This window comes from Neofelis nebulosa, chromosome 11 (assembly GCF_028018385.1).
Source record: "Neofelis nebulosa isolate mNeoNeb1 chromosome 11, mNeoNeb1.pri, whole genome shotgun sequence".
Taxonomy (NCBI): domain Eukaryota; kingdom Metazoa; phylum Chordata; class Mammalia; order Carnivora; family Felidae; genus Neofelis; species Neofelis nebulosa.
In genome coordinates, this window is record NC_080792.1 from 9,259,365 (window position 1) to 9,272,935 (window position 13,571).

Below are 13,571 nucleotides of genomic sequence, written 5' to 3' on the forward strand. Positions count from 1 at the left end.
CACATTAGGCTCTGAGCTGACAGTGTGGAGCCTGCTTGGGATTCTCTCTCTCCTTCTCTCTCTCAAAACAAATAAACATTAAAAAAAATTTTTTTTTTTTAAAAAAAGGATCCATTGTGCAAGGTGCTTGCAAAGTGGTCAAGATGAGGAAAGTACAGTTAACTGTGATTTTGTCCACACATGGAGGTTGTTGGTGGTTTTATGAGGACAGGTGCCTCACTGGTGTCATTTGAGAGAATGCAGGTAAGAAATTGTAGGTTACAAGTGTAGACTTCTCTTTAGAAAGGTTTTGCTGAGAAGGGACCTGAGAAATTTGGCAGGAGCTGACGAGAAACATGAAATCAAGGGAAGCTTTTTCTTTTTAATCAGTATAAGTTACAAAAAATCAAAAGTTTTTTTTTTTTCCCCACAAAGGTAAGTCATAATGTACATTTGATTAGTTTTTGTTTATTATTTTCTAATATTTAGATACTATTGATTTAAGAAGATTACTGAGTTACCTAGAATACGGTCTCGTGCTTCCTGCAATATGTCCGTAAACGTTTCAGCTCCTTGGAGGAGCCTCAGACAATTTCTGGTCAGTTTAAACTCATTCTAGGTTAATTTACTTAGTTTGGTCTAAGAAGTTATTTTGGAGTATTTTGCTTATGCATTTATTTTTGATGGGGAGGAGAAGATAGGGCGAATGAAGAGCCATACTTGCCATTAGATTCTCAAATAGATGCCCCACAAGGTTATGAACTTCTTTGGACTGTCTCAATGTGCTAGAAAGGCCTAGGATGGACTGGAACTGGAACTTTTAGTCCATTCTCCTCTCCAAAGCCCAGGGGACCACATTTTAGTGTTAGAGATGAGAATGTACGCTGCACCTTCACCTCCGAAGTTCTCCAAGCAGTTTCTTTGGAGTACAGCAGAGAGCGTGCTGGCTTCATCCCCTGACACCGTCTGATGCCACCCCGGTCCTTCTGCAGTGACAGGTGTCTGAGATCAAAATTCTAGCACCTACAGCTTCTGGGTGAGCACAGATGGTGTCTGCTACCCGGACAGACTGTTGGTTATCATGTGCTGTATTTACTTTTACTTATTTCTTATATATATATATATATATATATATATATAATATATTATATATATATATATATATGTAATATATTATATATAAAGTTTTGAGAGACAGAGCGAGACAGAGCACTAGTCAGGGAGGGATAGAGAGACAGGGAGACACAGAATCCGAAATAGGCTCCGGGCTCTGAGCTGTCAGCACAGAGCCCGACACAGGGCTCGAACTCACAAACTGTGAGATCATGACCTGAGCCGAAGTCAGACCCTTAACGGACTGAGCCAGCCAGGCACCCCTCATGTGCTGTATTTATTATTATTAGCCTCTCAACTAGTTTTCTTCAAACATCCCTTCATTATTCCTGCAAATAGCAATGTGTGTCATCTCTTTTTTAGTTCTGTGTATGTGGTTGCAAAAGTCTGCTGGGGGGAGTCTGTTATTTCATAATCATATGAGGATTTTTATTCCCATAGAGAATTCTCAACTAAGGACAAAGCCCATGATTTTATGCCCCTCCCCCTCCCCCCCATCTTGAATTTTATATTTGGTCATGAAAAGCTTCCTTAGATTTACAGCTAGTTTTTCAGCTAGTATTTTTGAAAGCCTTAGTAAGTGTAAGAAGGGATATAAAGATGAAGACAATTTCTAATTTCAGGATACTTAAAGGTGAATGGAGAAAAATGGCCTGTAGACAAATAACTGTGATATCAGATAGTTTAAGGAACACAGATAAAGAGGACGAGGGGTTCAGAATCTATGGAAATCAAAGGCTGCAAGATTCCACGTATCTAGTAATATTAACAGTACGGCCACCTCAGGGGCATCCTTGAAAGAGAGGGATGCCGAATGTTAAAAAATACTTTCGAAGCACCTTTGTAGATGAGTTGCCAAGAGCAGGCGAATAGAGTTACTTGATGATAGAGCCTTACCTACAAGCTTTGCTGCTGCCTTTAAAATAGTTATTTTTTTCACTCATATGTGGATCTTGAGAAACTGAACAGAAGACCACGGGGGAAGGGAAAGGGAAAAACTAGATACAAACAGAGAGGGAGGGAGGCAAACCATAAGAGACTATTAAATACAGAGAACAAACTCTAAGGGTGGATGAGGGGGGTGAGGGAGAGGGCAAATGGGTGATGGGCATCGAGCAGGGCACTTACTGGGATGAGCACTGGGTGTTGCATGTAAACCAATTACACAATAAATCATATTCATAACAAAATAAAATAGTTATTTTCATGGTGTTGTACCATTTTTTAGTAGTCATGTAAACAGCTCATTCTATATTACTGAGGTATGCCTTCCCCCCTTTTTGATATTTCCACAACATTCTTTATTTTTATTTTACTGTTACTGTTATTTTCATTTTATTAGTTATCAATTGATTGTTGTTACTTTTCATTATTACCACATCATGGAATAGTTCTGTGTGGCTTACCCAAATTATATCTGTTCCGCATGGATACTGATTTCTCTACTATATAATACTAGTACTACTTTGAAATAAATACAGCATGCTTCTGAAAGAGTTTCTTATTATTAATTGCCATTATAGGTTTCCATTTATAAAGCCAATTTGCAGTTTAAACCTGCTCTCATATTTGTTAGCGGACTTCATTTTCCTAACTCTGTGGTGAGGTAGGGACTCCGTGTCCTTGATTTGCAGAGGAGAAAGCCCAACTCCCCAGGACACAAGTGGCCTCAGTGTCACACAGTCGAGGAATGGCAGGGAGGGACTTGAGTCTACCGGTGCCGATTGTTACCTCAGCCACTGCTCTTCCCTACCTCAGAGCGGGTCTCCTGTACTTCCTGTGGTGTCTTTACCTCTGTTGTCAGCTCTAAGAATATTCCATGGCTCTCACAGCAAACAGGGCACTGTACCTGGAGATGTATAAAGAGATGCCAAACCCATCCTTGGATAAGCTTGGGATTGGCTGCTTTTTAACCGCTTGCAACAATTTCATTATTGCTGTGTTGGTTTTTTTTTTTCTGATGTCTTTCGATACTTTTGAAATTATAGCTACCGATTAAACACTTTTAGAATGATAAAAGTTGTTTGTGCGTCTTATTTTTGCAGTATGTGATACTGAAGGAGATGCCTGCTGTACTTGTTTTCAAAGATGAAACTTACTTTGTTTACGATGGTAAGTTCCGAAGTTTTAACTGATGTAAAACATTTTGAAATTAAAATGCTGTGTCTATTATAGGACTTAGGTGTTGATCAAAGATTCGACGATATTCCTCTGTCTCCCATTAGTTGAGTGACTGACAGGTTCTTCTTGCCCTTCAACTTTTGTTATTCCATCTAATGTGCTTTCTGGGTCTTGCCTACAATGAATTTTTCTTTTTCTTTTTTTTTTTTTTCCGTCTGGTCATTTGTCTTTTGAGCAATTTCTGTGCGTTATTTTAAAGCATTCAAAATTATTTATATAGGAAAAAAAAGATCTAACATTGCAGACTCACAAAAAGATGAATAACTAAAACCCCCTCGATAGTGGTGAGTGAAGTCCCTGTAGGGTATGTTCTGCCCTGGCTCCCATCTCTCCCTTCCTGACAGAATAACCACCCACCTGCTGTTCAACATTTCTTCAGTGAAGTAAGTACTTAGTCTATTTTTAAAATACTTGTGTTCCACCAAATGTACATCATAATAAAGAGAGTGCTAGAGTAATAAAAAACACATGCCCATCACCCAGGCTGGGCAATTACCGTGATCTTACCACATTTGCTTCAACACTTTTCTTCTTTGTTGGAAGTATTTTAAAGCAGATCCCAGAGGCTCTTCCTCACCATGTGCCTTGTTACGCATCTTTTTAGAAATGTTAGTTTTCCTTTATGTATAATTACATGCTGTTATAACGCTTAATAAAATCTGCAGCAGTTCCTTGGCATTATCAGATACCTACCCCCACAATCTCAGAACCGTGCAGTGAGGTTCCTCGGGCCAGTGGAGCAAACTCACAGGGGCTCCGGGAGATCGTTTAGATCTCAAGGGAAACAGTGAAACTCAACATCTGTTGGATCCCACACAGCCACTGAGAAGCAAAAGTAAATGCAGAGTCATGCTTGTAGCAGTCTCGGTGACCTTCTCCATTAGTCTCATAAAGTAGAAGCTTCAGTTCTTTTTGTGTGCGTGTGTTTCCACATTTACTGAGAGAATTAACATATAATATCGTGTATGTTTAAAGGCATACGATATGTTTTTTAAAATTTTATTTAAATCCAAGTTAGCGAACAGTGTAATGTGATTGATTCCTCACTGACTTACACCACCTAGCGCTCATCCCGGCGCACGTCCCCCTCAGTGCCCCTCGCGCACCTCCCTCCATCAACCCTCAGCTTGTTCTCTGGATTCAAGAGTCTCTCTATGGGGCGCCTGGGTGGCTCAGTCGGTTAAGCGTCCGACTTCGGCTTAGGTCATGATCTCGCGGTCTGTGAGTTCGAGCCCCGCATCGGGCTCTGTGCTGACAGCTCAGAGCCTGGAGCCTGCTTCGGATTCTGTGTCTCCCTCTCTCTCTGCCCCTCCCCCACTCATGCTCTGTCTCTCTCTGTTTCAAAAAAAAATAAATAAAAACTAAAAAAAAAAAAGTCTCTTATGGTTTGCCTTCCTCTTTGTTTTTATCATTTTTCCTTCCCTTCTCTGTTTGTCTGTGTTATTTCTTAAATTCCACGTATGAGTGAAGTCATACGATATTTGTCTTTCTCTGACTGACTTATTCCGCTTAGCATAATACATTCTAGCTTCAGCCATGTCGTTGCAAATGGCAAGGTTTCATTCTCTTTAATCTCTAATATTCCATTGTGTGTGTGTGTGTGTGTGTGTGTGTACCACATCTTCTTTATCCATTCATCAGTCCAGTTGATGGACATTTCAGCTCGAAGCTTCAGTTTCTTATTTCCACCAGCTACCTTTGAAATACTCAGTGCCTTTGTGTGACTTTTTGTTACTATGTTGGACAGCACAGATATGCAACATTTTAGTCATTACAGAAATATTCTGGAGTCTTGTTATTCTAGAACAGAACAGAAACTAGACCTACTTGAGAGCTGTAAGCTTTGTCTTGCTTAAATAACTCAAATAAATAGAAGAATATCTAATAAAAAGAATATTCTGATTTTTTCTAACGAAAGGAACATTTTAACTATTACACTAACCGAAAACTAAGCATTTCTAAAATCTTGTATCTTCATTAATTTTAAGTAAGGGTGACGGCTGAATTTTATTTTTTTTGCTGTAGTATAACAACTCCCATTTATTTGTTATATTTTACACAGCAGATACTATTATGTATTTGATATTCCATGTTATCGTCACCCCTCTGTGGGGATAGATATTAAAGCAGGTAGATTAATATTCTGAGGTTATGAAAGAGATGACCGAAGAGCGTTAGGTAAGGCGATGGATGTATAATTCATCACAGGTTCATTCATTTGTTCATTCACCGGATATTTGTTGATTGTCCGTATTAGACATTGGGCTTAAAAAGGAAGTTAGGAGGAACTTGCGCATATGAAAATATGAGGAAAATAATTCACATCTACACTGATTCTATCCATTTGCTCTTTGATTACGACCTCCTTGTGTGATAAGCACTTAACATATATTGTCCTATTTGATGATAATCCTTTTGAGATCCTAGTATTCTTACTATTTTACAAATGAAAAGATAGGATTAATGTGTTTCTCCCCCAAGTCAAAATAGTGTAATCAAGCATTAGTCTTCAGATCTCTTGTTCTAGTTCTGTTAAGAGTTTGTTAATGCTTCAGAGAGCCACTTTGTTTCTTTTTGGAAAAAGCCTGTTCATACCTGTTTAGATGTAAATCTGTTCTTGAATCACGAGGACTAAGAGTGCCCATCCTCATGTCACCATGTTTCAGACATGGCCTCCCACGAGGGGACAGGAGGGATAGGTTAAGTATCTGTAGCTATTATAGAGGCCAGCGGTTTTTAATGTGCAGTAGGCTAGTATTGAGAACCTGCTGAAGCTTCAGAGGAAACCATTTACTTTGCTGCTTCTAGTATTTAATTGTTGCCAAGAAATTTAGAAGCTTTGTGATAGGGGCTCAGGAGGATAGTTTCATTTTGTTTCTTTTCTTTTTTTTTTTTTTTAACATTCATTTATTTTTGAGAGGCAGCGAGAGAGAGTGCAAGCATGGGAGGAGCAGAGAGAGAGGGAGACAGAGGCTCCGAAGCAGGCTCCAGGCTCTGATCTGTCAGCACAGAGCCCGACTCAGGGCTCGAACCCACAAACCAGGAGATCATGACCTGAACTGAAGTCCGGTGCTTAACGCACTGAGCCACCCGGGTGCCCCAAGGATAGTTTGTCTGATGAGTTCCAGATTTATCACTCTGTATAATCTTTGAAACATTTACTTTTGGCCTGTAGTGGAGATTGTTGCCCAATAATCAACTCCTATTTTTATGTTTATTTTTCTAATTTGTAAATCCGAAGCCAAAAATACTTCCAGATTTGGATTATGCCATTTACTTGATAGGTTCGATAACTTGACAATGTTTTGTTTAGCGATGCAAGTGATAGAAAAAGCACATCGTTCAAGAAATCATTAAAATCCAGTCTTTAGCCAAACATATTGGTAGGCTTTTACATCACCTTCTTTCTCATGCGGTTAAAATCGTTCACGAGTACTTCAGAATTCTGTTTCTAATCAGGACACGACATTTCTCTTGAATATTATAAATGCTTCCTCTCTGTTTAGTGGGGGAAGCAGTTGATGTTGGATAAAGGCCAAAATACTGTGGCTTCATATGTGTGCTATGGTAGTTGTACATATGAGAAACGATTTTAAAGTGCAGTAGAAATGTCGTAAAATAGAGAAGGGTAAAGAAACTGTAATAAAAAATTACCCATACTGCCATCATTCAGGGATAACTCCCAGTCCAGGATAGCCATTTGGTAGGAGTATATGCCTTCATTTTATCATTCTGTCTGTTTTTTTCATACTTTATGTTTTATAGAGTTCCAGTGATGCTGTGATACCGTTTTGCAACCTGCTTTACCACTTAATTTTCCATTTTTTAAAAGTCTGTAAATGGTCTTCCTCAAAAATGTACCATAATTATTTAAATTATTTTCTGTTGAGGGTATTTCACTCATTTCCTTTATTTTTATTTGTCTTTTGTTGTTTCTAATGATGCTGTGGTGAAGAATTGCTTTGTGCGTTAATCCTTTTGTACAGCTCATTGTTTGCCTAGAATAGACCCCTAAAATGAAATCTGTGAGTTTAAGATTACGATTCTGTGTCAAGGCATTCTATGCATACTGTTAGATTAGAATGCTACAAGCATTTTAAAGTCATATTTGCATGTAACTGACGAGTTTTGTTGTGTTTTGAAGAGTACGAGGATGGTGATCTGTCATCTTGGATTAACAGGGAGAGGTTTCAGAGCTACCTTACCATGGATGGCTTCCTCTTGTATGAACTTGGAGACACAGGTAACAAGCGTATATGCCTGCTCCATCAGTCTGTACAGCTTCTCCTTTATGGGTTACTTAAACCTGATTTTGTAGGAAGGGAATTTTAAGCTCTGTTTCATAATCTCATTCCTTAAATAGACCTCAACGCCAGTTCCGCTTTATGAGAATATAGATTAATATTAACAGAGAACAAACATTTGTATGGGGATAAAGGTCAGTTAGAAAAGGTTTCCTAGTTAGAACTCATAGGGCCAGGGAAAACGGAGCCTGGGTAATAAAGAAATTAGAAAAAATAACCAGGAACCTATATTAGGAGGCTGATTTTGTAGTGGGAGTCGGAATACAACTCATCACAACCTCTCAAAGCCTGCTTTTACTTGTGAGGAAAATACAGGCACCACATTAGCATGGTTTCTTAAAGTTGCATGATTGGAAATGGCAAGCAAAGTAAATATACTTATAGATGCAAAAATGAAAGCGATCAGCAGCTGACTGTAGGGTCTCAGATAGATGAAAACTATTGTAAGAAACTAACCATGTAAGTTGTAGGAGGAAGCGTTTTGTCAATTTATGTTGAATTACAAATGAGAAATAAATTATGGATATTATTGCCACATTTGTTTTCATTTATAATTTCATTGATAAGTGGGATGGAAGTATAGTTGCAGATTTTTAAAAAATGGGAAAATGTTACTCAAGGTTCAGTTTGTTTTTTTTTATATGAGAAGTAGTGTGCATAGAGTTTCCTCTTGATGATTTCCTGCTTTTGAATCTGATTAAAAATGCAAATTAGAAATGTTCTAACAGGTTCTCATGTTATTTTCTGACTCTTAGGATATTTGTTCTGGCTCCCGAGCCTACTTTTTCATGTTCTGTGTCTGGTGACGTTTCTGTCTTTGCTTATCCTTACAGAGGGGGGTGTGTGCTCGCTCAGTGTTGGAAGGTGGTGTGGATGGACACTGTCAAAGAATGTGGTTTACTTCTGGATTCTCTTGGACCCTTGTGAAGGGAAGAGGGGGACAATATAGGAATACAGTAGTTTTGCTTTCGGTTTAGTGATCATAGGAGACATCATGACCTCGAGGTGGTTGTAGCTTCTTCTCCCAGATTAATTCGGAAAGAAGTTGGCTATGGAATGTTCCTGTTTTATGTCCAACACAATTGCCCTTGTTCGGTTGTGTTGCTGCGGCTCGGCCCCTGTTCCTTGTCCCACTGGCCACTTTCCACATGACCACAAGAGGTCCTGGCTCTTGTCCTGGTGGCGGCGGGTCCCTGTGTCTTCTGACCCCACCTGAGTCTCCGTGTCCTCTTTCTCTGGTCTTCCTCACCCTCCTCTCCAGCCACACTGACTTCTCGGTTTCCTGCAAAGGCTGGAAACCTTGTACCAATACACCTTCAATACCCAGAAATGTGTAGTTAATTTATGCTCATCTGTCAAACTCAGACCAGACATTGCTTCTTAAGAACACCTTTTACTGGTCCCCTCAAACTACCGAAGTTCGCTGTGTCATACCCTTTTGTAGCTTCGTGTTCCTTTCCTTCGGAACTCTTCTCGTTGTTAGCCATACGTCTGTTTGTGTATTGTAAATGATCTGTAAATGTTACTATTATTTTCCCTACCAGACTGTGCTCTCCACTGGTGCCGGGCTGTGTCTGTGTGGCCATCACTGCGTGGTTAAGTCCCTCAGCTAATAAATGGTGGCGCCTCACTGCAGTTTCCCCCCCACCTAGAACAGGATAGACACGCTGGACCGCGACGTCTGGTCTTGTGACTCCGGTCCCAGTGCTCTGCTTATGACATCCTGCTGTCCACTAGAGGATGTTAGAGATGAAAGGGATCCATGTTGTATTCAGGGTTAGGTAAATTGCAGTCCATTTTGTTTTGTGTGGCATCACTGACAGGTAGTGACCCATGCGTGGTACTGAGTGGAATAGCGTGTAAAAATCACTCCCTTGTTACATGTCATTCTTTTAGAGGTACGTTAGTTGATGATAAATTTCTTTTATCAACTTATTTCTTAATGTCTTAGCGTTGGACAAAATACTTAGTCACTTTGTGAGTTGTGTGAAAACAACAACTTACGAGTATATAAGTTGTTAGTTGCTATTATTTACATTTGGGGGTTGGGAGGGAGCATCTGTCTCACTTGGAGTTGACTAGTGCGCTGATTCAGTCTACTGTGCATAACATGTAGCATAATTGGAATTAAGTTCTAGAAGCTATTTACTAATTCCCGATTCATACCTACAATAAAAATTGAAAAATTTGTGTAACTAGGGTTTTGAATTTAGGTATATGTCGTTCTTAATTTCAGGAAAGCTTGTGGCGATTGCAGTTATTGATGAGAAAAATACATCAAATGAACACACCAGGTATATCAAATATCATCTCATTCAAACTTTACGTGGCTTCACATAAACTTGATATAGTATCTTACTTTTCCTACACTGCTAGAATAGGCAGCAGATGTTGTAATTGAAAAGTCATAATATATTTTTAAACTGCAGAGATGAAATATTCATGTGTTCCTTCACAGATTAAAGTCAATTATTCAGGAAGTTGCTAGAGATTACAGAGACCAGTTCCACAGGTAGGTGCTTGCATTCAGGAACATTCCTTTATCTTTGCTTAATTATGTTTTGTTATACAGTAAGGCAAAAAATAGTGCTGTTTCGTACTTTCAAAGGTGAGTCAAGATACTGAAGTGAATTATAGTATGTTGCATTTCGGTATGAATTGTTTGGACTTAAAATTTGTTGATGGATGTCATATAAGTGAAAAAGAAACTTTCATTTGTAATTTGGAGCATACTTGCTTCTTGATAGGATTCGGGATACGTTTGTGGTTAGGATATATGGACTTGCGCTCCTACATTGAAGATAAATGTGCGGTCGCAAGTCAGATACAGACAGATGATAATTTTCACAGGAACTCAAAGAATAACAATATAAAAACTAAGTGATCTTTTTGCTTTGTGCTAACCATTGTGTTTGTTGCTGCCATAAGAGACATTCATTATATTTACTTTTTATCCCCTTTTTATTCGGAGTCTTCTAGTGAAGTATGAGTGATACATATTTATATTTGTCCTGCTATGAGCATTTTCTGATTAGTTCTTTTTAGAAGTGGGTATTTTTTCTTAAACATATTTTAATTAGAAAAGTTTATATTGCCCTGCATGTTAAATATATAGAGACTAGAAATGTCTTAGGACTTGTTTAATTTTACTCGTCGTGTGTATTTGTATCTGAGGCCAGTAGAATTCATTCTCTTTTCTACATTTATTTTATGTGATTTATATTTAATGTTTATAGTGTTTACATGCTTACCAGCCCTAAAGTTCAGTTCTTGGTACATATTTACCTTATTTTGTATCTAATAGTGTTCTCTCTCTCTCTCTCTCTCTCTCTTTTGTTTTTCTTTTGGTTGTTGTTATTTAGAGATTTTCAGTTTGGCCATATGGATGGAAATGACTATATAAATACTTTGCTAATGGAGTAAGTAAAATTCTAAATGATTACATGATTTCCTTATCAATTCTGTCAATTTTTAAATTTCTGTTTCTGAGAAACAAAAGAACTACTAGCTGGAAAAAAAGCAAACTTTCCTATATGCTGATAGAGACATTCTCTCCTCAAATATCATACTTTCATTTTTAAATCTAAATTTGAAACTAAATGAGCTTTAATAATTGCACTATATTAAAAAAAATTTACCTCGGGGCCCCTGGGTGGCTCAGTCAGTTAAGCATCTGATTCTCGATTTCAGCTTATGTCATGATCTCGTGGTTTCATGAAGTTGAGCCCCATGTCGGGCTCTACGCTGACAGTACAGAGCCTATTTGGGATTCTCTCTCTGCCCTCGCTGCCCGCCCCCCCACCCCAATGCACAATGTGCGCACGCACTCAGATAAACATAGAAAAAAAATTATTTCCCAATTCCATGTTAATAATTGATAGTATTTTGGAAAGAAGACAGTGTTCAAAAACTTCCAGATTTTGTGGTTTCTATTTAACACACACTTTAAGTTCAGTTTTAATGAGTAAATGTAACTTAAGTAAACATTTTTTTTTTTTAAGTTTGTTTATTTTGAGAGGGAGAGGGTGCACCCATGTGAGTTGGAGAAAGGGAGAGAGAATTCCAGGCAGGCTCTACACTGCCAGCACGGAGCCCTGTGTGGGGCTCAAACTCATGAATCATGAGATTGTGACTTGAGCCAAAATCAGGAGTTGGACGCTTAACCAACTGAGCCACCCAGGTGCCCCTTAAGTAGCATGTTTTTACATTCAAGAATTAACTGCTATTTTAGAAGAATTTATTTTAACAGATTAAAATAGCTTTATAGGGAAAATATATGATTTTAAAATAATTCTATCCGTTATGTTTATGATGTAAAGATTTGATTTGTCACTTCAAAAAGTTGGTATTAGAAAACACTTAACCTACCTATACTGAATGAATTTCAGATGAGAGTCTACTCTATGGAGTAGACATGTAATATCTACTACATGTCACACGCTGTGATTGGTACTGTTGATGTAGAAAATGAGTTGAGTCCTTGTCTTCAAATACTTACAGTCTGCTGGGTAACACAACATAGTAATTCCACAACTGTATGAAAAGGTCTTTGTAGTAGAAGGTTTTGGAAACATGGAGGCTCTCACCCCCACCCCAGTGCACACAAAGGTGGAAGGTTCAGAACATGCTTGCTAGAGGAGGCAGTAATTAAGAGAAGTTTCCTGCAAGAAGAAATGCAGAGAACTCATTCCAGACAGAGCCTAACAGCACACACAAGAGGTGGTGGGAAAATGGGGCTTTGGAGAGTGTGGAGCTTTAAGATCGCCCCGAAGTGAAGGTGTGGAAAGCCCACTCACTAGAGGCCGGTGACCTCCTCCAGCGACACTGAGGTGCCAGTTCAAGTTCACGGCGTTGTGCCCTTGTGCCGTGTGTGGTGTTCTCTAGCTTGGCGTGGGAGCAGAGGCAGAGCGTTGCCTTGCTTCAGGTTTCAGCGCATGTATTCCATTGGGGAAATTAAAACCAAATTTACAATCCCAAGATAACATTCGTAATTTTCAGTTAAAGGTCTTAAAATTATAGTGTTACCTTTATTCATTTATATTTATTATCCCTTTTGTTATAATAAAGATTTGAGAGTGTTTACCAATGATATAAAGTACCAGATATCCTATATCACGAAGACATCAAGACAAAGGAAACTAAAATAAAAGATCTTTATTATTTGAGGGATTTATCATTTGTAGGTAATTATTAAAGGTACTTGAAAAATTTGGCCTTGAATTTTTCATACTCAAAGTAAAGAAACATTATTTATACATTCCCCATAGTCTATCAAACAACTATAGCTTCTAAGGAGTATGGAAGACTTTGCAGAAACCTAAGAGAATATGCTATGCTGTATAATCTCATAATGGAGGACACCATAAATAGAAGTATACTTTTAATAGGATTTTTACAGCATATATAATAGGGACTTTGATACAACCATTTCTTACAATGTCCTTCAGGGCAAGCCAGCATTCAGTAAAACATGGTTTGTAAGAAGTCAAAGCAGTCTGGGTCTAATAAACAACTCCTTGATCCAGGATAATATTCAGAATATGTACAGATGATGGGCCGTCCTTCATGAGTATGACTTTTAATGTAAGTTGTGAGATAGTAGATATTTTGAGCTACAGTTATGGTCAGAGAAAAATAATAATCTCTACCACCAACACCTTGTTGTTTTGTTTTGTTTGTTTTTTATTCATATTTTGGTTTTTTTTTTTTTCTCTTTTCTGAAAGAAGAGAAAGCATATGATGGTTATGTGATAATAATTGAAAGTCCTTATTGAGCACTTAATTCTGTGACCAACACTCGACTGGTCAATATGTATTTTTGAACTTTTGTAGAACTTAGTAAGGTATAAGTACGATTGTTATCTCCATTTTGTATAGATGAGGAAATTGAAATTTCTTAGAAGAAACCCAAGGAAGTTAAGTAATATGCCAAAGGATACCCAACAAGTAGGTTAAAGAGATCCAGTTCTCAAATCCAGATCTCTCTTACTCCAA

At 38.2% G+C, this 13,571-nt stretch overlaps 1 protein-coding gene across 3 annotated transcripts in view; it reads left to right on the forward strand.

Annotated features, from left to right (window-relative positions):
- The window catches only part of TMX3 (thioredoxin related transmembrane protein 3), a 45,585-nt gene that overhangs the window by 23,506 nt on the left and 8,508 nt on the right, over positions 1-13,571 (forward strand). For all 3 annotated transcript variants that reach the window (XM_058691844.1, XM_058691843.1, XM_058691845.1), the window contains 5 exons: positions 3,138-3,204; positions 7,418-7,516; positions 9,814-9,871; positions 10,036-10,089; positions 10,940-10,996. In XM_058691844.1, coding sequence (XP_058547827.1) covers positions 3,138-3,204; positions 7,418-7,516; positions 9,814-9,871; positions 10,036-10,089; positions 10,940-10,996 — 335 coding nt within the window. The remainder of the gene's footprint in view (positions 1-3,137; positions 3,205-7,417; positions 7,517-9,813; positions 9,872-10,035; positions 10,090-10,939; positions 10,997-13,571) is intronic.